This window comes from Apium graveolens, chromosome 7, assembly GCF_009905375.1.
Source record: "Apium graveolens cultivar Ventura chromosome 7, ASM990537v1, whole genome shotgun sequence".
Taxonomy (NCBI): domain Eukaryota; kingdom Viridiplantae; phylum Streptophyta; class Magnoliopsida; order Apiales; family Apiaceae; genus Apium; species Apium graveolens.
In genome coordinates, this window is record NC_133653.1 from 30445680 (window position 1) to 30470807 (window position 25128).

General features: G+C 35.4%; 2 protein-coding genes and 1 long non-coding RNA gene across 20 annotated transcripts; all 3 read left to right on the forward strand.

Moving 5' to 3' along the window:
- The first annotated feature begins 221 nt into the window (after window positions 1–221).
- LOC141671033 (uncharacterized) lies at window positions 222–8181 on the forward strand. The gene is made up of 3 exons (XR_012554901.1): window positions 222–410; window positions 6886–7579; window positions 7715–8181. It is a non-coding gene; the product is annotated as an uncharacterized LOC141671033 (long non-coding RNA).
- Window positions 8182–9394: 1213 nt separating this feature from the next.
- On the forward strand, window positions 9395–12943 carry LOC141670515 (putative receptor-like protein kinase At3g47110). 3 transcript variants are annotated; one of them, XM_074476408.1, is made up of 3 exons: window positions 9395–11137; window positions 11330–12160; window positions 12337–12943. In XM_074476408.1, the coding sequence occupies exons 1-3, from the start codon at window positions 9493–9495 to the stop codon at window positions 12717–12719; spliced, it is 2859 nt and encodes a 952-aa protein (XP_074332509.1). In that variant the 5' UTR covers window positions 9395–9492; the 3' UTR covers window positions 12720–12943. The 3 variants fall into 3 exon arrangements, with proteins under 3 accessions (XP_074332509.1, XP_074332510.1, XP_074332508.1); XM_074476409.1 differs by having other exon boundaries at window positions 9395–10174; window positions 10379–12160; XM_074476407.1 differs by having other exon boundaries at window positions 9395–12160.
- A 2457-nt stretch (window positions 12944–15400) lies between these two features.
- LOC141670701 (rho GTPase-activating protein 6-like) lies at window positions 15401–19494 on the forward strand. 16 transcript variants are annotated; one of them, XM_074476664.1, is made up of 9 exons: window positions 15401–15785; window positions 16011–16133; window positions 16250–16292; window positions 16608–16657; window positions 16831–16938; window positions 17030–17149; window positions 17606–17683; window positions 18196–18251; window positions 19022–19494. In XM_074476664.1, the coding sequence occupies exons 5-9, from the start codon at window positions 16875–16877 to the stop codon at window positions 19133–19135; spliced, it is 432 nt and encodes a 143-aa protein (XP_074332765.1). In that variant the 5' UTR covers window positions 15401–15785; window positions 16011–16133; window positions 16250–16292; window positions 16608–16657; window positions 16831–16874; the 3' UTR covers window positions 19136–19494. The 16 variants fall into 16 exon arrangements, with proteins under 16 accessions (XP_074332765.1, XP_074332762.1, XP_074332763.1 ...); XM_074476661.1 differs by having other exon boundaries at window positions 15402–15785; window positions 16250–16372; XM_074476662.1 differs by having other exon boundaries at window positions 15402–15785; window positions 16510–16657; window positions 16823–16938.
- Window positions 19495–25128: the final 5634 nt, after the last annotated feature.

Below are 25128 nucleotides of genomic sequence, written 5' to 3' on the forward strand. Positions count from 1 at the left end.
AAGGCAGGGATAAATATAAATTAGGTGTGTCCTTTAACCTGTGTTTATTAGTGTAGTATTATGAATCGTAGTATAAGTACAGATGGATAACTTTTAGTTTTTGCTTATTTCAATAATTTGGATTATCACTATATTTTCCTATTAGCTGTGACTGGCCAACTGGAGCATTGATTGACTGTACTTCGAACAAAGCCTTTAAGTGGATGTTTGCTTTTTTTCATGTTGTTACATGCTCTAGATTGATTAGTCTGTAGTTGGCAGGGGTCCCGAATTCGATTGCCTGCTACTCAAGATGGGTCAGAGAAAAGCTCAACTGCTCAAGTGTCGAGTTCGATTGCACAAGACGATTAATGGTTTATTTAAGCTTATGTTGCATCCTCTTTTCTCCTGAAGTTATTTCTTCAGCTCAGGTCTCTCTTTGTCTCATCTCTGTTTGTATCTCCTTAAAGTATTAAAAAAATTTCTACCTGGTTTTTAGTTGCAGCTAAGAATGTAAAACTTAGATGTGCGCAGTTATACTTTCACTATCCTTTATCTTTAACCTTGTGATGACTTTGCCATCTGACTTTAACAAAGTGCGTTATTTAACACCTTTGACTTTGAACCAAGATGTGACCTCACTGAACAACTCTTTAGGGGAAGTTTCCTTGTATTTGAGATTATGAATTGTTAGTACCTTCCAGTTACTGAACATATATGTCTTACCTTCTAGATTATCAGTGAGAAGTTGCCCTTTGGTTCAAGCATAATAGACGAGCTTTCAAAAGTGTATCACACCTTAGATAAATTTAGTCCAACATATTTTTCATTCATATCCTTCCTAAAGGGGGTTGTAAAATATGGTACATTTGCAGTTGCATCTTTGAGCTTTTGCATACATATGTGTTCGCACCAAGTGATCACTAGATGTTGAAGATGAGTATTTCATCATCTCTCACTATTTTGTAAATTCTTCTTAATTACCACATGCGGATGGAGTAAGAAACTCGACCTGTATAAAAAGAACTCTAAATGGCGGATAGTATATATTTCCTGGTCTACAATCAATTGCCAGAAGAAGTACTAATAGCTTTTGATCATTACTAGATTTACTAAAGTTTACCAAGTAAACCTAGATTTATAAGAGACTAACTAAAGTTAGTTATAAATAGTATTAAATAATTATAAAACAAATTTAGGAAAAAAAGTTAATATGGCATCCGTTGGAAAATTTTATGAATTCGTGGTTTTTATTGGAGGAATTCAATATCTTTGTTTGCTCATTGAAAATAGAGCATCCAATCAAAAACTGTAAAAAATAAATCATCAGAAACATTTGGTTTGTAATGCCCTTGGCTAAGACCTTCCCAGCTTAATTTGATTATCTTGCAGAGTCGTTCAGGGCCCAAACTAACTGAAGTCACTTGTAGGAGTCTAAAAAGTGATGATAAAGATAAAGCAATATGCAGAGAACAACAATTCAAATAGAGAGAAGAAAGCTAGATAATATATTTTACAAACTACACCAAACAATGTGTGCTCTCAGTCTGTTTGATCACAGTACAACTCCTACTCTTTTTAATGACTCCAATAACAACTAGATGGAATAAAGACTACTACACCCTTGACAGAACCTTAACACTAGCAGAAGTACTAGGGGACCAGCAAGGATATAAAAGACTACACAAAAGCATTGACCAATACTAAAGACAAGAATTGAGACAGAATCTCTGCAACCATAAATGTATCACTGCAACATGATTACAATTTATTTGTGACTGAAATATAAAGAGTGCTAGTGCCATTCTCCATTACTCCCCCTCAAGTGGAGAGGAATGCATTTGCTGCTTGACTGATAGTGCCTTAGTAAGCAAGTCTGCAATCTGAGCATGAGAAGGAACATATTGAGTAATGATTTCTCCAGAAGCAATTTTGTCCCAGACATAGTGACAGTCTATCTTAATGTGTTTAGTCCTCTCATGGAGAACTGGATTGGCAGCAATAGATAATGCTGCCCGATTGTCACAATTTAGTAAAATAGGTGGCAAATCTGTAATCCCCATGTCCTTGAGCAAGGTAGCCAGCCAAGTGATTTCACAAGATGTTAGAGCCATTGCTCTATATTCTGCTTCAGCAGAGGACCTTAACACCACAGATTGTTTCTTTGTTTTCCAGGAAATTGGTGAGCTTCCGAGAAATATGCAGAATCCAGTAGTAGATTTCCTTGTGGTTGGGCAGCTAGCCCAATCACTATCACAGTAGGCTGTTAGTTGAGCAGCAGAGGAAGATGCAAACAATATGCCTTGATCAGAGTTACCTTTCAAATACCTTAAAATTCTCTTAGCAGCTTGCATGTGCACTGTTGTGGGAGAGTGCATAAATTGTGCTAGATTATGCACAGGGAAAGATAAGTCTGGCCTCGTGATGGTTAGATAAATGAGCTTTCCCATGAGTCTTTGAAAACTGTGAGGATTAGGTAACAAATCCCCCTTGTCTGCTGTTAGCTTGAGATGAGTGTCCATAGGTAACCTTAAGGTTGCAGCTTTCAACATCCCATACTCCTTAAGCAGATCTTGAACATAGTTTCTCTGAGAGACAAATAAACCATCTGCAGTCTTTGTAATTTCCAAACCCAAGAAATAGCTAGCTGTGCCGATATCTTTCATGTGAAACTGTTCACACAACATTGTTTTTAGATGCCCAATTTGTTGCTTGCAACTACCCGTAATTAACAGATCATCGACATAGATGAGGATAAGTGTGATAGAGTTCTTTACAGTCAGAATAAACAAGCTTTAGTCTGCCTTTGATTGCTTATATCCTCCATCCTTTAAGGTCATTGTCAGCTTATGAAACCACAGCCTGGGAGCTTGTTTCAGCCCATACAGGGCCTTTTTTAGTTTACACACCAAATTGCTGCCAGTTTGCTTCATCTCCCCCTGAGATGCAGTGATTCTGCTACCAAGGCCATAATATCCTGCAGGAAACTTCATGTAAACATCTTCTTCCAATTCCCCATGCAAGAATGCATTAGTTACATCCATTTGATATACATTCCAGCCTTGCATTGCTATCACAGCTAGTAGGGACCTTACTGTTGACATTTTTGCTACAGGAGCAAAGGTCTCCATGTAGTCCACACCATATACTTGTCTGCAACCCAATATCACCAGCCTGGCCTTGTGCCTGTCTACACTTCCATCAGGATTGTATTTAGTTTTATAAAGCCACTTACATCCTATGGCCTTCTTATTTGGTGGAAGCGGTGTAATTTCTCAAGTGTTGTTCATCTTCAAGGCAGCAAGCTCCTTGTTCATTGCTGATATCCAATGATCATGCTTAACTGCTTCAGCATATGTTGTTGGATCTGTTGAATTGGTGAGAGCAGCTTGAAAGCAAGAAAAGTCCATTCCAATTGACTGTGACACAGTAGAGACTATCATAGCAGCATTACTAGAAGGTGCATTACTTGAAGTTGTGTGAACAAAGTCTTTCATCCAGTTTGGAGGTTTGGTCTGCCTTACAGATCTTCTAAGACTTGGTACTGACTCACTAGGTGGTTCCTGATTCTCCTCTTCATCATGTTGATCTTCTACACCATCTATCATATTTTCTGCATCTTCAGACTCATCAGCATTGTTATCAGATACAAATTCTTCCTCAGTTGTGTAGGTGCTACTAGGCATTGGGACATGTAGTGGAGATAAATATTTTGGTGAGGTATTTTTATTGAAAGGAAAAACTGATTCTTCAAAGACCACATCCCTGGAGACAAATGTTGTCATATTTAAGAGATTTAGGAGTCTGAAGCCTTTCTGGCATGGTGGATATCCAATAAATACACAAGGAACTCCCCTTGCTGCAAATTTGTCTGTATTGTGTGATGGATTTGAGGTAAAAACAAGGCATCCAAAGGTCCTGAGATCATTATAATCAGGAGTTTCATTGAACATCAGCTCATATGGTGTTTTAAACTGCAAGGCCACAGTTGGTAACCTGTTGATAATATACACAACCATCAAGACACAATCTCCCAGAAACTCAATGTCAAGCCTGCCTGAAACCTTAAACATCTGGCCATTTCAAGGATATTCCTGTGTTTCCTTTCCACTCGACCATTTTGTTGGGGCCTATATGGGCAAGATGTTTCATGATGGATGCCTTATCTGTAAAATATCTCTTACATTCCTTGTCCTGGAACTCCAAAGCATTATCTGATCTAATTCTGTCTACAGACGCCTTGAATTATTTGTTAACATAAGTGACAAACAATTGCAAAGTACTGAGATAATCATTCTTTTTCTTGATCAAGTATACCCAGGTCATTCTAGTTTAATCATCAACTACAGTTAGGAAGCACCTGAATTTCCCTCTCGTTTCCACTTTGTAAGGCCCCCAGATATCCGTGTGAATCAGTTAAAAGGGTAGTGCTGCATGAGATTTGCTTAAAGAGAAGGGCTGCTTCGTAAGTTTTCCCATTGGACATGTGACACACACACTATCTTGTGCTTTCACTATTGCGTTGAGGAATGGAATATGTTGCATTGTTGTATTAGAAGTATGGCCCAACCTTCTATGCCACAAGTTGTACATGTTTGACCCTCCTTGGACTTGAGGATTCTTGCCAACAGTGAAGCATACAGGTGTTGCTTCCTTTACTGCATTGTGCATTGCACACATCTTCCTGCTGTTAACCAGATAATACAATCCTTGTTCTACCAGACCAATACCCTTTACCAACTTTGAGGTTGAGTCAACAATTTCACATTTATTTGGATAAAACATAACATCACACTTGTTATCCTTAGCTAACTTGTGAACTGAAAGCAAGTTATGAGCAAATTGAGGTACATACAGAACATTAGTCATTTTTAAACCACCATCCAATTCTATATCGCCTATGTGTGTGATTTTAGTCTTTTGACTAGTTGGCAATTTAATAGTGAGATTAGGAGGAGCTACCTGCACTTTAGATAAAAGATCAATCGAAGCTGTCATATGATCAGAGGCTCCAGAGTCCATAATCCAGGATGCATTATTTGCAGCAGCACATTGGTCTAACTTGACCATGCCAGAAAATGCAACATCCAACTCCTCATCTATTTCTGAACCTCTCATGGCTTGTAGTGTGCTTTCCGGAATGAGTCTCAACAGCTCTTCTAATTGCCGTGGAGAGAGACCAACACTGTTTTCATAGCTGCCTTGGACAGCATTGGCCATCTTTGGGTCTCTTGGTCTGCTTCATGTTGCCGCAGCTCTATTTGGGGTCCATTTGTTGTAATTTGGCTTATCAGCTGGTTTTTTGTTGTACTTGTAGTGCCATCTTGGAAACCCTTTGACACTCCAACAATGATCTTGAGTGTGTCCCTTGCCTCCACAGGCAGTACACTGAAAACCCCTCTCTGCTTGACCAGTGTTGCCTTTGCTAAACATTGCTGACATTTCCATCTCCTGGCTGACATTAAGAACATCTCTTTGATTTTCCTCTTGTTGTAGACTGAGTAAGCTGTCTCCACAGATGGTAAAGGTATAAACATCAATATTTGACTCCTTTGAGCAGCATAACAGTCATCTAACCCATTCAGAAATTGGAATAGTTTTGACTCCTCTTTCATAGTTGTAATAGCTTTCAAAAGCATTTTTACCTCATCGGTTGTGGAAGAAACAGTAGGAAGTAGATGCATTGACTCGATCTCTTCCCACAAGGCACTTATTGTGGTGAAATATTCAGTAATGGTAGATCCATTTTGTTTTAAAGAAAACAGTTCCTTGGTAAGTTTATACTTTCTGGAACCATTAGTCAAAGAAAATCTGGTTTCTAGCTGTTTCCAAACCTCTTCAGCACTGCTGATAAATAAAACAGATTTCTTGATGGTATCTGAAATATTATTATTGAGCCAAGAAAGTAACATGTTGTTTCATGTATCCCATTGTGAGGCTTCAACAGCATCTTCAGAGCTCATTTTGACAGTACCATCCACAAATCCCAGCTTTCTCTTTGCACTGAGCTGAATCTCAAACGACCTCTTCCAAGATCTGTAATCTCCTGCTCCTTGGAGCTTTGTTACACTAACAGATAGAGGCTTATCAGATGGGTGGAGAAACAGAGGGTTTTGCATATTAGAGTATGAGAACTTACTAGTACCAGCCATTTCAGGACAGAGAAAAAACAAAAAACAAGGGTTTAAAAACAAACACTAAAGACCGAGAACTGAGATCGGAAATAAGAAACAAATGCTTTCAAGAAAACAACTCTCTACACACGCATATGCAGCTCTGATACCATGATGATAAAGATAAAGCAATATGCAGAGAACAACAATTCAAATAGAGAGAAGAAAGCTAGACAATATATTTCACAAATGGCACCAAACAATGTGTGCTCTCAGTCTGTTTGATCACAGTACAACTCCTACTCTTTTTAATGACTCCAATAACAACTAGATGGAATAAAGACTACTACACCCTTGACAGAACCTTAACACTAGCAGAAGTACTAGGGGACCAGCAAGGATATAAAAGACTACACAAAAGCATTGACCAATACTAAAGACAAGAACTGAGACAGAATCTCTGCAACCATAAATGTATCACTGCAACATGATTACAATTTATTTGTGACTGAAATATAAAGAGTGCTAGTGCCATTCTTCATTAAATGACACTATTATGAAGGTTGTAACTGACTACTTACTTCAGAATATCCCTGCTTAAAAATTGAAGCTATTAAGAAAGAGTGTGTTTTGTGGTATGTATGTGTACTATCAAATACTTCATCACCTGCTCCATTTCTCTGTATATAGTAAACTGTCCTTTGCTAACAACAGACTTGGAGGTGTAATACCTGAACAAATTGTGTTTTCTTCCTAATATGTTTTCTTTATTAGGTCCTAAATCTATTCACAGGGCCACTGCTGTCGAACATTGGAATCATGAAAATTTTAGTTTGACCAGAAATCTTATACAACAAACTTAAAGGTGACATATCTGCTAGTCTGGATGATTGTGTGATGTTAAAGGAGCTAAATGTGGACCTTTTAATGGGTTTGGTATTATCGAAATCCTAAACCCGGAGTTTCTTACCAAAATCTTCTACAACTGAGTTCTCCCACAACAAGTAACAAGGTGAGGGAAGGTATGGTTCGATTTACAAAGGAGTTCTTGAATCACGGAACCAGACTGTTGCTGTGAAGGTACTAAGTATTGAAGTATGCGGAGCCAAAATAGTTTTTTGCAGAGTTTAAAATGTTGAAAAAATATTCGTCAGAAGAATCTTATTAAAATTTTCACAACATGCTCTAACACTGAATCTAAAGGCAATGACTTTATGGCATTGGTTTTTGATGAATGGGAGTCTTGACAGCTGGTTGCATCAAATTCCATCCTATTAAGAGGATGGAAGAAACTCTAGTCTACTCCAGAGCCTTAATGTTTTCATTCATGTTGCACTCGATGTAGATTATCTTACATAATTACAGCAATGCAAGTTTAATTCATTGCGACATAAAGCCGAGCAATGTTTTTCTTTTTGGTTTGGCGAGGTTCATCTTTTATAGAAGTTCACCTGGTGTCTGTGCAACAGTTTGATATATTCCTCCAGGTAACTATTGATACTGATTTTTCGATTGTGGTTGGTTACAATATCGAGTTACATGATGAGATGTTACTATACGAGAACAATAATATATGGTAACATCATTGTTTGGCAATTGTTTTAAATCTTCAAGTTCTGCAGGGTTTGGTAGAGTGGGGAGATATCTGCGGTGGGTGATGTGTTTAGTTATGGAATTTTCTCGGGGAAGTTTCCTGATTGTATCTGAGATTATGAATTGCGAGTACCTTCAATTATTGCACATATATGTCTTTGAATAATTCTACAGATGCCAAATACCCAAAATGGATCACAAATATTACATATTACGTTCTGATTGGCTATAAATTAATTAATAATAGTGGATTCCGGCACCAATAGAACATCCCAAATTGCCAAGTCATCAATGCCACATCATTTGGTACTAAATTTGGATACTCAATTTGTTACCTCTAGATCTAGCATTACTCATATGTCTTATCCATGCTTGTTAAGTCGACAAGTCGAGTCTAGGCGCTCGAGTTCCTTCAAATTGACTAGTCGACAAGTCGCCCGACTAGTCGTAAAAAGTCGATAAATAGTCGACATACATATATTTAGAGCAATCATAATATGTGATACAAATTAACACATATCAATTTCATAATTTTAAAAAAACTAGTAGCTAATAAGTTCAAGTACCCAAAGTTATATAATGAAATGAAAACTAAAAAACACAATAATGTATCAAAGAATGAAATAAAGTAAATAAACACAACAGGCATCAATAGTCATCCAATAAAGTAAATAAACACAACACGCATCAATAGTCATCCATCTCATCATTATGATCTCCATCTCCTTCTCTAATATATATTCTCCTAGGGTGGTAAATCATAATTCTTGGGTGGAAAAGAATACATTTAATAATATCTTTATTAGTTTCCGGGAGAGGATAATAAGCATACTTCCAGCATCATCTTTATGAATTTGTGGATGTAAATGGAGGAATATAATTTCTATGCCTGGTCACTGAAAATAGAGCATCCAACCAAAAAACTGTAAAGAAAAAATCATCAGAAACATTTAATTTTTAGTTCCCTTGGCTAAGACCTTCCCAGCTATTAAATTTGATAGACTTGTAGAGTCGTTCAGGGCCCAAACTAACTGAAGTCATCCCCAGCAGTCTAGAAAAATACTGTTATAAAGGTTGTAATTTGTACCAGCTCAAAAAAGTATATCAACTAATAGATGACTGCTAGTCAAAATTGGTGCTAGTGATCAACTCTTCGACCCAATAATACACTTTGATGATGTTTTTAGTACAAGCATAGTGTCCAAAATTTTGCAGCTAGGTAAAAATTTAACCTGTTCGACAATCTGGATGAGCATAATAGATGCAGAGTTTTAACAAAAACAAGTAGCATAATAGAACAGAGTTTCAAGAATTATACGTAATGCAGGAATAAGAAAATCATTGCAGAAAGAAAGCAAACCATATCACCGGCTTTTTAAAATAAAATCAAATAATATATTCCGACCGAATAATGTATCTGCCCCTGCCCCTCCCCCTCCCCAACCTAATTTTATTTAGTAGAATTAGTTGAGAGTTCAATGTCTTCCCAATCAATAAATGTAGTGATTAATTTCATCAAATTGTGCTTGACTTGTAAAGTCACCAGGGCCCAAACGTTATGAAATGGCTTGCTGGAGAGAAACAATCTTGACAAGCACTTTTTTCCTCCCAACCATAAACTTAATACAATAGAATACATGTTTTGCTATATGTTACAACTAACTACCAACTTGAACATTAGCTTGAACATAAGTTAATACAACAGAAAATTTGTTATCTCTCAACTATTTTATCTGTATACAGTTAAAATCAGTACTGCGCTTCTAAATTTTTATTATTTATCTGTATATCCGGATAATAAGAAACCATGAATATTCGATTCATCACTCTCTTTATATTGGTATTAGAAACATTAAAAATATTTGTATTTGCTTTTCCAAGCAATGAGACTGATCACCAAGCTTTACTTTTTTTTAAGGCTTCCATAACAGATGATCCGTTGGGTGCGCTAGACTCATGGAATAATTCCATCCACTTCTGTCAGTGGAATGGTGTTACATGCAGCAGTAAACGGGAGAGAGTAACAGCACTAGACCTCACCTCTCAACAATTGGTGGGTACATTGTCTTCTCATATTGGAAACTTATCCTTTGTCAGGTCAATTTATCTAGGTGATAACAAATTTCACGGCTCCATTCCTAATGAAATTGGTCGATTGTTTCGCCTACAATATCTGTATCTGAAATACAACTCTTTTCAAGGTAGATTTCCAACCAATATAAGTCATTGTGTTGATATCAGAAACATCACTATGTCTGGCAACCATCTTGAAGGACAACTACCTACTGAGTTTGCTTATTGGTCCAAGCTTTATATGTTTGAGCTAGAAGAAAATTATTTTACTGGATCAATCCCCTCTTCGATAGGGAACATATCATCTCTTAATTCTCTTTGCCTATCCAGTAACCATCTTGTGGGAAGCATACCTTTGGAAGTTGCTCATCACACAAAATTACAATCTCTCTATTTGGGAATAAACAATTTGTCGGGTACGGTTCCCCCGCCACTTTACAACATGTCATCCCTCTATATTGTTGAGCTGTTGGAAAATGGGTTAGAAGGAACCCTTCCAACAGATTTGGGCTTCACCCTTCCCAAGCTTCAAGAATTCTACATTGAACTAAATAGATTTTCAGGTCCACTTCCATCATCAATAACTAATGCATCCAATCTTATTATTTTCACAATATCAGGTAACAAAATTACTGGGCCTATACCAATGAATTTTGGTAGTCTTCCTAGTCTTGAATGGCTTGGTCTAGGTAACAATACACTTGGAGACAATCAGCTGCCCGATGACTGGAGCTTCTTTAATTCTTTGGTGAATTGTACCCGTCTATACTATTTGGACTTCAGCGAGAATGGCTTAAGAGGGGAGTTCCCGAATTCCATTGTAAATCTCTCCACTGATATGCAGGAACTTTATCTGTACCGGAATCACATACACGGAAGCATACCTCGTGAAATTGGAAAACTTGTGAACATGATAGTGCTTTCACTGTTTGGAAACTTATTAACGGGCACCATTCCAGAATCAATTGGAGAGCTATCAAAATTAGCCAAAGTAAGTTTGAGTTATAACAATATTTCAGGAGTAATTCCAACTTCCATTAGCAACGTTACTCAATTATTACTTCTCGCTATGGCAAGTAATAAGCTCCAAGGAACCATGCCTTCTCAATTGTATAACATCTCAACTTTAGAGAAATTGACCCTTGACAACAACAGACTTACAGGTGTAATACCTGAGGATATTGTGTTTTATTCCCATTGTTTTATCCTTTATTTGTCCAGAAATTTATTCACAGGGTCATTACCTTCTCAAATTGGAAGTCTAAAACAATTGGTTGAACTAGATGTCTCAGACAACAATCTGACCGGCAACATACCCGCTAGTCTTGGTGGTTGTGTGATGCTGGAGTATCTATCAATGGAAGGAAACCGTTTTCAAGGTAACATTCCATCTTCCTTCAAAGCTTTGAAAAGTCTTGTGTCTCTAAATCTTTCACACAATAATATCTCTGGGAGTATTCCAAGTTTTTTTGATGGGTTTGTTCTAATTGAATTCCTCGACTTGTCGCACAACAAGCTTGAAGGTGAAGTGTCAAAAAAAGGTCCGTTTTCAAACGTTAGTTTCTTTTCAGTCATTGGAAATTTGGAGCTTTGTGGAGGTATTCAAGCATTGCATTTGCGTGTTTGTCCTGTAAGAGTCTCAAGGAATAATAAAAGAACATTTGTCTTGAGAAAAATACTGATCCTAGTTCTTGTACCCCTTGGTATCATGTTAGCATGTCTTGCCTTAATTTGTTACCAACGTCGAAACTCCAAAAACTTGAATAACCCTATCACAATATTGAAACACAACCAATTTCTCAAACTTTCATATCAAGATCTTCTACTAGCTACGAATGAATTTTCCCCAACCAATCAGATAGGTGAAGGAAGATATGGTTCAGTTTACAAAGGAGTTCTCAGATCAGTGGAACACATAGTTGCTGTGAAGGTACTAAAAGTTGAAGTATGTGGAGCGAACAAGAGTTTTTTGGCAGAGTGTAATACATTGAGGAATATTCGTCATCGGAATCTTATCAAGATCATCACAGCATGCTCTAGTACTGATTTTAAGGGCAACGACTTCAAGGCATTGGTTTTTGAGTACATGACCAATGGGAGTGTGGAAGACTGGTTACATCCAAGTCCTTCCCATAAAGGGAATGAGAGAAACTTGACTCTACTACAAAGACTAAATATCGCCATTGATGTTGCGCTGGGAGTAGATTACCTTCATCATCACAGTCATACAAATATCATTCATTCTGATATAAAACCCAGTAATATTCTTCTCGATGAGGAATTCGTTGCTCATATTGGTGATTTTGGTTTGGCAAGATTTTCTTTTGCTACTACAAGTGATGTCGAACAAGCAAAAATTTACTCAACTGGTGTATGTGGAACGGTTGGATATGTTCCTCCAGGTACTTTTTCATACTTTTTTTTAACTATTGTTTAGTACTAGTATTCTACATTGTTGACTCACATTATTACTATATTTTACTTCCAAATCTTAATTAAAAGATATATTCAAACTTATAGAAATGTAACATGATGAAATTAATTATTTTTGCCAACTTTTTAACAAATTAATGTGCAGAGTATGGAATGTTTGTTGAGATATCTAGAGAGGGAGATGTGTACAGCTACGGAATTCTTGTACTAGAAATGTTCTCAGGGAAACGACCTATTGAAAACAACATTTTAAGGGACGGTAGTATTAATCTTCATGACTATGTGAGGAAGGGACTCCCGCAGAGAGTGATGGAAATTGCTGACCCCTGCATCGTTCTAGATCAAGAAGAACGTGACTCGATTGTTAGTCAACCATCCAGCAAGGCTACTATGGAGGAATGTCTGGCATCGATATTTCAAGTAGGGATATTATGTTCAGAAGAGTCTCCAAGAAAACGCATTGACATTAGTGTTGCTATTAATAGGTTACAGGTGACAAGAGATAAGCTTCTGCAGCGCAGACAATAACCTGGGTGAGAGCGGAAATCTCCTACTATGACAAGGATATTAATTACAATAAATTTTCCGTGTTTCTATATTTTTTATTTGTAAGTTGTGTATGTTACTTGCGTAGAAGCATTTCTATATTAGAATCAAGTAACCTCGTTATTTTGTACCGCTTAATTTGGATTTGTATTTCTTAAATATTTTACCACTGTACTTGGTTCTAATGCTCGACTTTTTTCAAGTCATTGAACCGATTTTTTATCCTCTTAATAATGATCTCAACTTGGATCTGGTTGGACTCCAGTTTAACCTTCAAAATTCTCAACCTAAGTATGGTTTTCAATATTTTCTCGTCTACTTGGTAAAAAAATATTTTCTCAAGGTTGATATATGAACTGCAGAATATTCACTACCAGTACTTCACTACTGCTGCAATTTTTTCTTCTTTATTGTCCAGCCATGATTTTCAACTTTCTCCTTTTCAACATTCTCTTAGTTTTTGTATTGGGACCTCAACAACATATGTGTATTCGTTTTCTAGCAATGTCACTGATGAACAAGTTTTGCTTTCATTCAAGTACTCAATAACGGATGACCCAATGGGTGCATTAGACTCATGGAACACTTCCAGCCAATTCTGTCATTGGACAGGTGTTACATGCACCCGCAGACGACAGAGAGTAACAATATTTAACCTCTCCTCACTACACCTGGTGGAAACACTGTCACCTTACATTGGAAACCTCTCCTTTCTCAAGGGAATTTACCTATATCAAAACAGCTTTCATGGCCCAATCCCAAATGAAATCGGTCGACCGGTGCGCCTACAATATCTTTCTCTGATGAACAACTCTTTTCAAGGTGGATTTCATGCCCATTTGAGTCATTGTAAAGATATCAGTTTCATTAATTTGAACAACAACCATCTGGAAGGAGAATTAGCTATTGACTTCACTTCTTGGTCAAAGCTTTATATGTTTGCTCTTGGAAAAAATCATTTTACCGGATCAATTCCACCTTCGATAGGGAATTTATCATCTCTCCTTTTTCTTTATTTGGATGGTAACAATCTAACGGGGAGCATCCCAAATGAAATTGGTCGACTTTTCCGCCTACAATATCTTTATCTGAACTCCAATTCTTTTCAAGGTGCATTTCCTGTCAATTTAAGTCACTGTGTAGATATAAGATACATCGGTATGGGTTCCAACAATCTTCAACAGGAACTACCCACTGATTTTTCTTCATGGTCTAAGCTTGATGGGTTTGATCTTGGAAAAAATCATTTTACTGGATCAATTCACGTTCAATAGGGAATATATCTTCGCTGCGTTATCTTTATCTGAATGGTAACAATCTAAGGGGGAGCATCCCAAATGAAATTGGTCGACTTTTTCAACTACAACATCTTTATCTGTACTCCAATTCTTTTCAAGGCACATTTCCTGTCAATTTAAGTCATTGTGTAGATGTTAGATACATCATTGTGGGTTCCAACAATCTTGAAGGGGAACTACCCACTGATTTTTCTTCTTGGTCTAAACTTGATTTATTTGATCTTGGAAAAAATCAGTTTACTGGATCAATTCCACCTTCAATAGGGAATCTATCATCGCTTCGTTCTCTTTTTCTATGTCAGAATAATATACAGTGGAGCATACCTTTTGATGTTTCTCATCTTGCAAAATTAGAGTTTCTTGATTTATCACAAAACAAATTGTCCGGTATAGTTCCCTACAGCTTTACAACAATTCAATCCTTAATGTTGTTGGTCTAAACCAAAATGAGCTGGAAGGAACGCTTCCAACATATTTGGGTTTTACCCTTCCGAAGCTACCAGAGTTTTATGTTGATTCTAACCTAGGAAGCAAGGACACGGGTGCCGAAGTGCGAGTGCGTAGTGCGGGAATACGGGAATTTAACAAATATAAAAATATGGGGATACAAGGGCAGCGGGACAAGGGAAAAATAAAGAAAAAATTCGTATATATTTTCACTACCACATAAATGGCCTACACCAACATCCAAAATTGGTGTTGCCAAGAAAAATGTTGGCTTAGGTGGCCAAAAACTGAAAATGATGATATACAACAATATCATAATCAAGTGTCGGTAAAAGTGTTGCCTTAGATTTTCTACACCAACACTTTTCTTGGTGTTCCCTTACACAGATGAAAAAATTACTTAAAATAAGTGGGGGAAACATTCCGCTCTCTAATTTTGGTTTCCCGGGACTTAAAAATATTGAAAAAAGCGGGGAATCAAATTTTAAAATTATAATAATTTAATATGATTTACGAATTGAATAAATAACGTATTTGATGATTTATGAAATTATACAGAGTAAAATTTAAAAAGTTTCAAATAGAAATTTTCTATGGTCTTAAAATTTTAAGAAATTAGTATATAAATTTCAAAAGTAATAAAAAGTTAAAATATTATATATTCCCCTCATTTTAATACGTGCATTAATATATGCGTTTTAAAAATAAAAAAATTAAAAAAATTAAATGTACGAATTATAGAAGTGATAAAATACACATAAATAATTAATTCTTTTATTAAATGATTATTTGAATTTTATTATTAAAATATAAAGTATAAACTTATCTGTATATCTAACCGGACTCATATCGGCCCATATTTGGGCTAAGCAGGTAAAATCGCCACCCAAATTTTCAGAACTTGTTTAAATTTTTTAGTTTTTCAGAATATACCCAACCACCCATTTCACTCGCGTATCTTCTCTCCGCATAATCCCTCTTTCTTTTCCATCACTCTCTCTGGCCAACCCTTTCAATTTATATTTCTAATTAGGACTCGATTGAATCGGGGTGAGAATCTGTTGTGCCCGTGTATGTCTTCTTCTTCATTTTTCAATCCTCTCTCTCTCCCCCCCCCATACACATAAAAATATATATGATGTTGTGGGTATAGGATTAAATTGAGAAGTGAAATATGGGTTCGAGTAGTAGCCGCCTGGGTTCACGCCATCATCGGACACCAACAAGGCCCAAACACAGCCGTCGCCTTCTTTCTGCTGTTGTTTGTGACAGTGCTTCCTCTTCTCATTCATCCACTCATCAGGTACCCCCCTTTCATTAAAGGCTTTTCGTATATGTTTTATGCTGATTCGTCTCAGGTTGTTGCTTAATTTGATCGAATTGAGATTCTAGGGTTTTGATTTTTAAATTGTTTGTTAAGGTTTATTTTCTGTTATATGTTTTCGATGAGTTTGTAATGTAAAATTGAAGTTCCATGGTTTTAATTTTCGTAAATTTTAGTTGTGGAATACTATCTAATATTTTGTAGGATGATGTGTTTGAGAAAATGGTGAACCCGATAGTAAAGGATATTATGAAAGGGAAGAGTGGGATATTAGCTGCATTAGGTCCTAGTGGTTCTGGAAAGGCGCCAAAGATGTTCCTACCTCCGGTATGACGTCATTGTTTTCCCTTTTTTTAATTATCCATTCTATACGAAACTTATTACCAACACCCGCACACCTTTTTCCTAAGAATTAGTATCTTTTTCTATTTCTTATATTGCAGTCTTAAGCTGTGCAAGAAAGGAGAGCCATCTGGTGATCTCTTGGTGAGCTGTGGCTTGATAGGTTAAGTAGTTAAGGTTTATGAGGATTTCGAGTTATGGGATACTGTAATATATTGTTACTGGTATGATCAATGATTTATATTGTTTCCTTTTCTCCTTGACATTTCGTCATCCGTCTTCCTTTAAATTTTGTGTACACTCTCATACAAGCCTTTGTGATGCCGAGTAACTTAAATAAAAAAAATGTTTGTTTATTTAGGTATTGTGTAACGGTGTAACCTATCCTGTTCTTCATGAAAAGCCTGGTAAAAGTATACATATTAAAGTGACTACTGATTTGTAATTGGATGTTATCAGGGGATCTTTCTGTATTTCCTGCAGAAGATAATGGATCTGTAATTTTCACTGTAAGTACTCTTTCGATTGCTACAGATTCAGCATTTTTAACCATTACTTACATGATTCAAATGATCATGCCAATGCATATATTTACAAGTTATTCTGCTGCGAACTATTTTCTTCATTTTACCCTGTTGCATTATTGCCTGGGTGATGAGTCTCTTGTAAATTAGAAATGCAGCTCTGGAACTTGCTCTTGTACAAGCCCCTAGTCCGGCCCTTTCAATGGGACATAATGGGATTTATCGGAATGATGCTAATGATATAATGGAAGGGTCGTCTAATCAATGTTAGTACATATTTTGGTGTACTAATGTCTAACCCTTAACATACTTCGTTCGCCTAGGAAGTGTATGTAATTTGGTGAATATTTAAATCAGGGAGAGAAAGACGTCCTGTTAAGTCTTTAGTTGTTGGAAGACCAATTTTGTTAGCATTAGAAGATATAGATGGTGGGTCGTCCTTCCTAGAGAAAGCTCTGCAATTTCTCGAGAAGTATGGTATGTAATATGACTTGCTGGAGATAAAGATTTTTGTTTCTATTGCTCTTTTGCTAAATTTGATATGAGGATTTTATTTCACTCCAACTGGAATCTGTAATATGCTTGTTCTGACCTGTATTTTTTTTTTGCACAATTGCTTATTCCTTTTTGAAATTAAGCTATAGTTACATCTTTAACAATAACCTCCATTATCAGTTTAGTAGATTGTTTTTTTGCATAGTTGTTAGCAGAGAGGTACTTTTACAACTGGTTGATCTTTTTATTTCTATTTTTGTATTGCGTGAAGTATTTTATCAAAAAATCATCTTATTTGACATATAATGAGTGACTTGAGTACTTTATTTTGTGTTTTATTTTCGATAATATGTTATAAGCAAGCTAAATGTTTATAGGCAGGCTTCAGTTTGTGCAGTTAACAATGTTTATGATATATTTTTTTGTATTCTGCAACAGGAACCAAAGTAGAAGGAATTCTACGACAGGCAGCAGATGTTGAGGAAATGGATCACAGAGTTCAAGAATATGAACAGGGTAAGGATTTTATCTTTGATGTTTAGAACGATTATTTATGAAAAAATAATTGAAAATAAGTCATATGTTGCAGGCATTGCTTTCTTTACCCATCAGTTTACACCTCAATCACCAAAGTATGACCATGTACCCTTTGACTAAGTTTTCAAACTGAAAATAGATATCCTCTACTTCACTATAAATTTGTTATTTGCTTCTCTATACCCCAAGTTGTCCTTCCGTTAACTTTTGAGGCAGAACTTTGACATTTATATATAAAAAACCATAACACATTTTAATTTCATAACAGTAACTGAGAATTGCGGTATGTGCTCATATCCTATTATGTTAGGAATTAGTTGATAAATAATCAAAACAACCACAATAATATCTAGTAATCTTCTCTGGTTGTAGGCCCCCCTCTCTCTCATGTCCAAGTAATATTTATTTTCGTAACTGTAATTTTTCGTTTGTGCCCATAACAAATTACAATACAAGGTGTGTAAACTGAAGCTTGCAGTTTTTGTTTCTAGGAAAGGTCAATTTTGGTGAAGACGAGGATGCTCATGTGATTGGTGACTGTGTTAAGGTATCAGTTTGTATCTTTGGGAATCGGGACAGATCAAATAAATTTGTGTTTAATAATTCATGATGATTGATAGACCAGCTTACCGCAATGAAGATGAATAATATAGTGCCAACAATATATTGAAAGGGAGTAAACTGTAATTATGGTTTTTCCATCCTGTAAATTATGGTGCTTTGATAGGCATGCATTTTAGAATATTAAGAGATGATTCCTACATTTTCAATTAATTTGTCTTCATCACTGTGATGTTAAAAATGCATAATTCAAATCTTCTGGTAAATTATTCAAAATACACTATTATTTACTCTCAAGTGAATTTATTTTGCTGCATGTTCTTCGTGAATTACCTTCATCTCCCGTTCCTGCTTCTTGCTGCAATGCTTTGTTGGAAGCTTATAGTAAGTGATTAGACCACTTCTTTGAAAACTGCGTATAGGGTTCTGAGCTAGTGAAAAGCCACAACTGCGTATAATTTGCAGCATTGTGTTGCTTTTGTATTTTTACTTTGTCCATCAAGTGTTCTTAAACTGGAGATTATTTGACGGTTTTAAAATTATGATGTATAGTTTGGTATAAATACGGTTATCTTATTTGAATCATTAATATATTATTGACAGTTATTTGTCTCTGGTCTCTTGCCTCTGCATTTCTAATTTATGGCGTTAATATCTGTCAATTTACCATTCACTAGTTTAAGCGTTTATTTCAATCAGTATCTTTTATGTCAGACAGCTTCATATGTGCTTAGGCCAACCATTCGTGTTCTGTAGTTCATGGAATGGTCACCTAGTACTTCATGTAGAATTTATTCTTTCAGTACACAAGAGGTAGAATCATTTAGGACAAATGGATCGGAATGTTCGAGAGCTTCGAGACAGTATTAAGGTGATGATGTCCAAGTTGGCGAAAAAGAATCTGGAGCTGTAGATTGATATTGAAGAGCTGAGCAAGCTGCAGCCACCAAGTGATGCAACTGGAACAAGCAAGCATCCACCAAGTGATGCAACCGGAGCAAGCAATTCCAGTCCTTAATCCTGCATATCGTAGTTATAATGATGCCTTTTGCGATATTACACTATATATGGTACTTTTTAAAAATGTTCTTATGGCCGTAGACTGTAAATGAAGTACTTCGTTTTATTTAAGTAGAATCAAGTCAGAATGTTGGAATTGATATTGGCATTATTTAGTGCTTGTATGACCGAAAGTATGTATTCAAGTTTTCTAAGTAGTTTTTGACTTGGCTTGCATCTGGGGTTTTGGTTTTTGTGTTGTTGTGGTTGCACTACAACAAAATAGGCCAATTACGACGGCCAACTTACGACGGAAAAAAATGCTCGCCCAACTTACGACGGAAAAAAGTAAAACGATGTAAATATTTACGACGAAATCCAAAACCGTCGTAAGTTTAATATTTTATTAATAAAATTATGCACGACACGATTAAACAAAAATAAAAATTATTTGAAGTTGCGACGATTTAAACATTTCGTCGTAAGTTAATTATTTTTATTCAAATTTTAAATTGAAATTGAATAAAAAAATATTTTATCTAAATTTACAACGAAATATTTTCGACGGAAAAAATCGGTCCGTCAAAGTTACGACGAAAATTAAAATTCGTCGTAAGTTATAAAAGAGGGAAATTTAACTTTTTCCCAAAAATTTTGGCGGGATAATAAAAATCATTTGAAGTTGCGACGATTTGAACATTTCGTCGTAAGTTAAATATCCAATTTACGACGAAATTAAAATTCGTTGTAAGTTATCAAAGAGGGAAATTTAACCTTTTCCCCAAAATTTTGGCGGTAAATTTGACTTTAGATTTTGTGATTGCATTAGACTTTGAAATGTTTAGAATTTAAATTGGAAGCTGAAAATGGCTGGAAATTGAAAAATCAGAATTTGGCTATTCTGGAAATACAAACTTACGACGGTCGTTCATCACATATTCTGTCGTAAGTTGGCCCCAGTTTTTAACATACGACAGTTTTTTCTGTCGGAAGTTTCTAATTTACGACGTAAATTTGCGTCGTACATTTATGTTATATTTTATCAAGGTGGGATCCACAAGAAAATATCCGACGATTTTTTCGTCGTAAGTAACTAACATACAACGATATTTTCCGTCGTAAGTAGATTTATTATTTTATTGAGTATGTGGGCCCCTTTTTCCTAACTTGCGACGCAATTTTATCTTGTGACGAAAAAATGAACTTACTACTCGACCAAAAACGACGATTTTTTTCGTCGTAAATGGCTCAATTACGATGATTTCAGTTCAAAAAAACCGTCGTAAATGGCCAGATTTGTTGTAGTGTTGGATTTGAACTATATTGGGATGTTATAATTTAGGCAAGAACCTGTCAAATTTTTTTACTAAACATGTTGCCTTAGCCTAAAATAATGTTAGGCAAAAATAAATCAAAAGATGTTGCTATAGCCAGGTAAGTGTTGGCAAAGATAAAAAATGTTAATAAAATTGGTGTTGCTATAGACTGAGACTGTGTTGCCATAAGAATTAAGGCAACATCAAATTTGTGTTGCCTTTAAAAACCCAGTGTTGCCATAAACTTAAGGCCAACACCGGTTCAGATGTTGCTATTGACATTATAATATTGCCATAGAGGTCTACAGCAACACATTTTTGGTGTTGGCATTGTTCTGTAAAATGTGTTGGCAAAATATCAAAGGCCACATGCAAATTTCCAACACCCTCAAAATTGACCAAAGTGTTGCCTTAAGCTTTGTGGCAACATATTTTAGCATTTTTCAAATTTTTTTGTTAATGTTGCTGTAGGCCATTTATGTGGTAGTGTTCATGTTAAACATAATAAAACTTACTAGAAAAACCAGAAATTGCTTGAAAAATGAATCAAATGCATCATTTATTAATCTAAAACACAAAAATACAAGTAAAATCTTTTAGTTTATGCAAAAATGAATACGATAATCAATACTTATGTAGTATGTAATAGACATGGATACTTAATTTTGTAACTGTAGTTTGCTGAAATAGATTTTAACTACAATTTCTAAAGATAAAATTTCAAATTAGTATCATGGAAGAATCCGTGTATCCGATACGGGGATACGTGTGTCCGAGAATCCGACACGGGGACTCGGCAGCGACCCAAGTGTCCCTGCTTCTTAGATTATAACATATTTTCGGGTCCACTTCCACCATCAATAGTTAATGTGTCCTATTTGGTTAACTTTGATATCTCAGAAAATAATATTACCGGCCTATACCAAACAATTTGGGTAGACTACTTAGTCTTCGGATATTGAATCTGGGTCAGAATCAACTTGGAGACAGTATGGAGTCCGATGACTGGAGGTTCTTGGAATCTTTGGTAAATTGTACCTATATAAAGTATTTGGGATTTGGCAATAGTGGTTTCAGTGGGAAGCTACCAAATTCCATTGTAAATCTCTCCAGTTCCATAGAGCAACTGCATATGTTCGGAAATCTCATATACGGAAGCATACCCCATGAAATTGGAAAACTTGAGAAGTCGACCGTACTCAACCTTTGTATGAACTTCTTAAATGGGACCATACCAGAATCAATTGGAGAGCTATCAAAGTTAGGCGTTCTAGCTTTGGGTGAAAACAACATTTCAGGAGCAATTCCAACATCCACTAGCAACATTACACGATTAGTTAGGCTCTCTTTAGGGAGTAATATGCTGCAAGGAAGCATACCTACTAAATTGTTTAACATCTCAACTTTGGAGCATTTGTCCCTTGCTAACAACAGGCTTAGTGGTGTAATACCTGATGAAATTTTGTTTTTTTGTTTTACTCCCAGTATATTTCCCTTGATCAGTCACGGAATCTATTTGATGGGCCACTGCCATTAAATATCGGAAGCTTAATACACTTGGTCTATCTATCTGTTTCAAACAACAGATTAACAGGAATAATACCAGCAACTCTGTGTGGTTGTGTGATGTTAGAGGAGCTATATATGGGAGCAAACCTTTTTGGAGGTAGTATTCCATCTTCTTTTACAGCTTTAAAAAGTCTCCGGATTCTAGATCTCTCGTGCAATAATATATCTGGAAAAATTCTTAGATTTTTTGATGGGTTACATCTAATTGAATTCCTCAATCTATCGCACAATAAACTTGGAGGTGAAGTCCCTAAAGAAGGTCTCTTTTTAAACATTAGTGCATTTTCGGTCACTGGAAATTTGGAGCACTGTGAAGGTATCCAAGTATTGCATTTGCCCGCTTGTCCTGCACAAGTCTCAAGAAATAAGAAAAAAGCATTTTTCTTGAGAATAATACTAATCCTAATGTTTGTACCCCTTGGTATCTTGTTTGCATGTATTGCCTTCATTCATTACCAACGTCGACACTCCAACAAGTTAACTGACCTCATCGCAGTATCGGAGGACAATCAATATCTCCAACTCTCATACCATGATCTTCTAGTTGCTACAAATGAGTTTTCATCAAACAATTTTCTTGGTGAAGGAAGATATGCTTCAGTTTACAAAGGATTTCTCAAATCAGTGGGACACATAGCTGCTATGAAGGTACTAAACGTTGAAGCACATTGAGCCAACAAGAGCTTTTTGTCAGAATGTGAAACCCTGAGAAACATTCGTCATCGGAATCTTATCAAGATCATCACAACTTGTTCTAGCACTGATTTTAAGGGCAATGACTTCAAGGCGTTAGTTTTTGAGTTCATGGCTAATGGGAGTGTGGACAACTGGTTGCATCCAAGTCCTCCCATTCAAAGGAATGAAAGAAACTTGACTCTGCTCCAAAGACTAAATATCGTGATTGATGTTGCACTGGGGATTACCTACATCATCACAGTCATACTAATATCATTCATTCTGACATAAAGCCTAGTAACATTCTTCTTGACGAGAATTTCGTTGCTCATATTAGTGATTTTGGTTTGGCAAGGTTTACTTTTGCTACTCAAAGTGATGTTGAACAAGAAAAAATGTGTTCAACTGGTGTACATGGAACAGTTGGATATGTTCCTCCAAGTATACTTTTCATACTGATTTTTTTCGATCATTGTTTAGTGCTACCCTACAATATTGACTTGCATGATTACTATTTTTACCTCTGAATCCTAATAAAAGGACAGAATTTAAACTTTGAGAAACAAATGATAAAGAATATATTATTATTTTTGCCAACTTTTTTAACAATTCAGTTGTGCAGAATATGGAATTTTTGGTGAGATATCTAGAGAAGGAGATGTGTACAGCTATGGAATTCTTGTACTAGAAATGTTCTCGGGGATCCGACCTATTCAAAGTAACATTTCAGAAGACAGCAGTAATAATCTTCATAACTTTGTGAGGAAGGCACTCCCTCACAGAGTGATGGACATCGCTGATCCTCGCATCATACTAGATCAAAAAGAAAGTGCTTCGTCTGTGAGTCAACCATCCAGCAAGGCTAGTCTGGAGGAATGTCTGGCATCAATATTTCAAGTGGGGATATTATGTTCAGAACAATCACCAAGAAAATGCATTGACATCAGCCTCGCTATACAGAAGTTACATATGGCAAGAGACAAACTAATGCATTGCAAACAATAACCTAGGTAAGAGTTGCAATCTCCTACTTTGACAAGGAAGAAATTTACCTATGAATTTTCCTCTATACTTTTCATTTATAAGTTGAGTAAATTGCATATTGCATCCCTTTGATTTGGTTAATTGGCACTTTGGTACCACTTGTTTCAATAATTACACTTTGCACCCCATACAAGTGAAGGCGCTGCACTTTGCACCCCTTCCGTTAGTTTTTACCGTTACCGTTAAATGTGTCAGTGGTAAAAAAGTAATTTGACCATGTCTAATTGCACTTTGATCATTAAAGTTTAACAGATTTTTCATTTATACCCCTGAAAAATTTCTTTTTAAAATTTTGACCTTCAATTATTAAAATTGACCATTTTAATCAATTTATTAAAAATTTTAATATTCAAATTTTTATAATTTTAAAAAATTATATTCGAATATTATTAAAATTTGAACATTTTAATCAATTTATTAAGTTTTTTAATATTCAAATTTTTATAATTTTCAAAAAAATTATATTCGAATTTTTATAATATTCGTATCATAAAATATATATTCAAATTTTTTTAAAAAAATAATTCAAATTTTTATAATATTTGAATTTTTTAATAAATTATATTCGTATCATAAATAAAAAAAATCGAATTATTATTGAAATTCGAATATTAAAAAAATTCTAATATGATTTTTTTAAAAATTCAAATATAATTTTTTTTAAAATCTGAATATAATTTTTATACTCGAATATTATAAAAAATCTAATATATTTTTTAAAAAAATTATAAAAATTGAAAATATTTTTTTAAAAATTATAAAAATTCGAATATTAAAAATTTTAATAAATTGGTTAAAATGTTCAATTTTTATAGTTGAATGTCAAAATTGTAAAAAAAAATTGTCCAAGGATATAAATGAAAAATCTGTTGAACTTTAATGATCAAAGTGCAATTAGACATGGTCAAATTACTTATTTACCCCTGATACATTTAACGGTAACGGTAAAAACTAAAGTAAGAGGTGCAAAGTGCAGAGCGCTTTAACTTGTATGAGGTGCAAATTGCAATTATTTAAACAAGTGGTACCAAAGTGCCAATTAGTCAAACCAAAGGTATGCAATATGCAATTTACTCTTATAAGTTTGAATGTGTATGTTACCTGAGTTAAAACTTTTTTGTATTAGCATCAGATTCCCCTGTTAATTTGTATTGCTTAATATAGATCTGTATCGCCTAATTATTTTACCTCTGTATATATAGTGCTAATGCTTGATTTTTCCAGTCATTTTTTATCAGCTTAACAATGATCTCAACATGG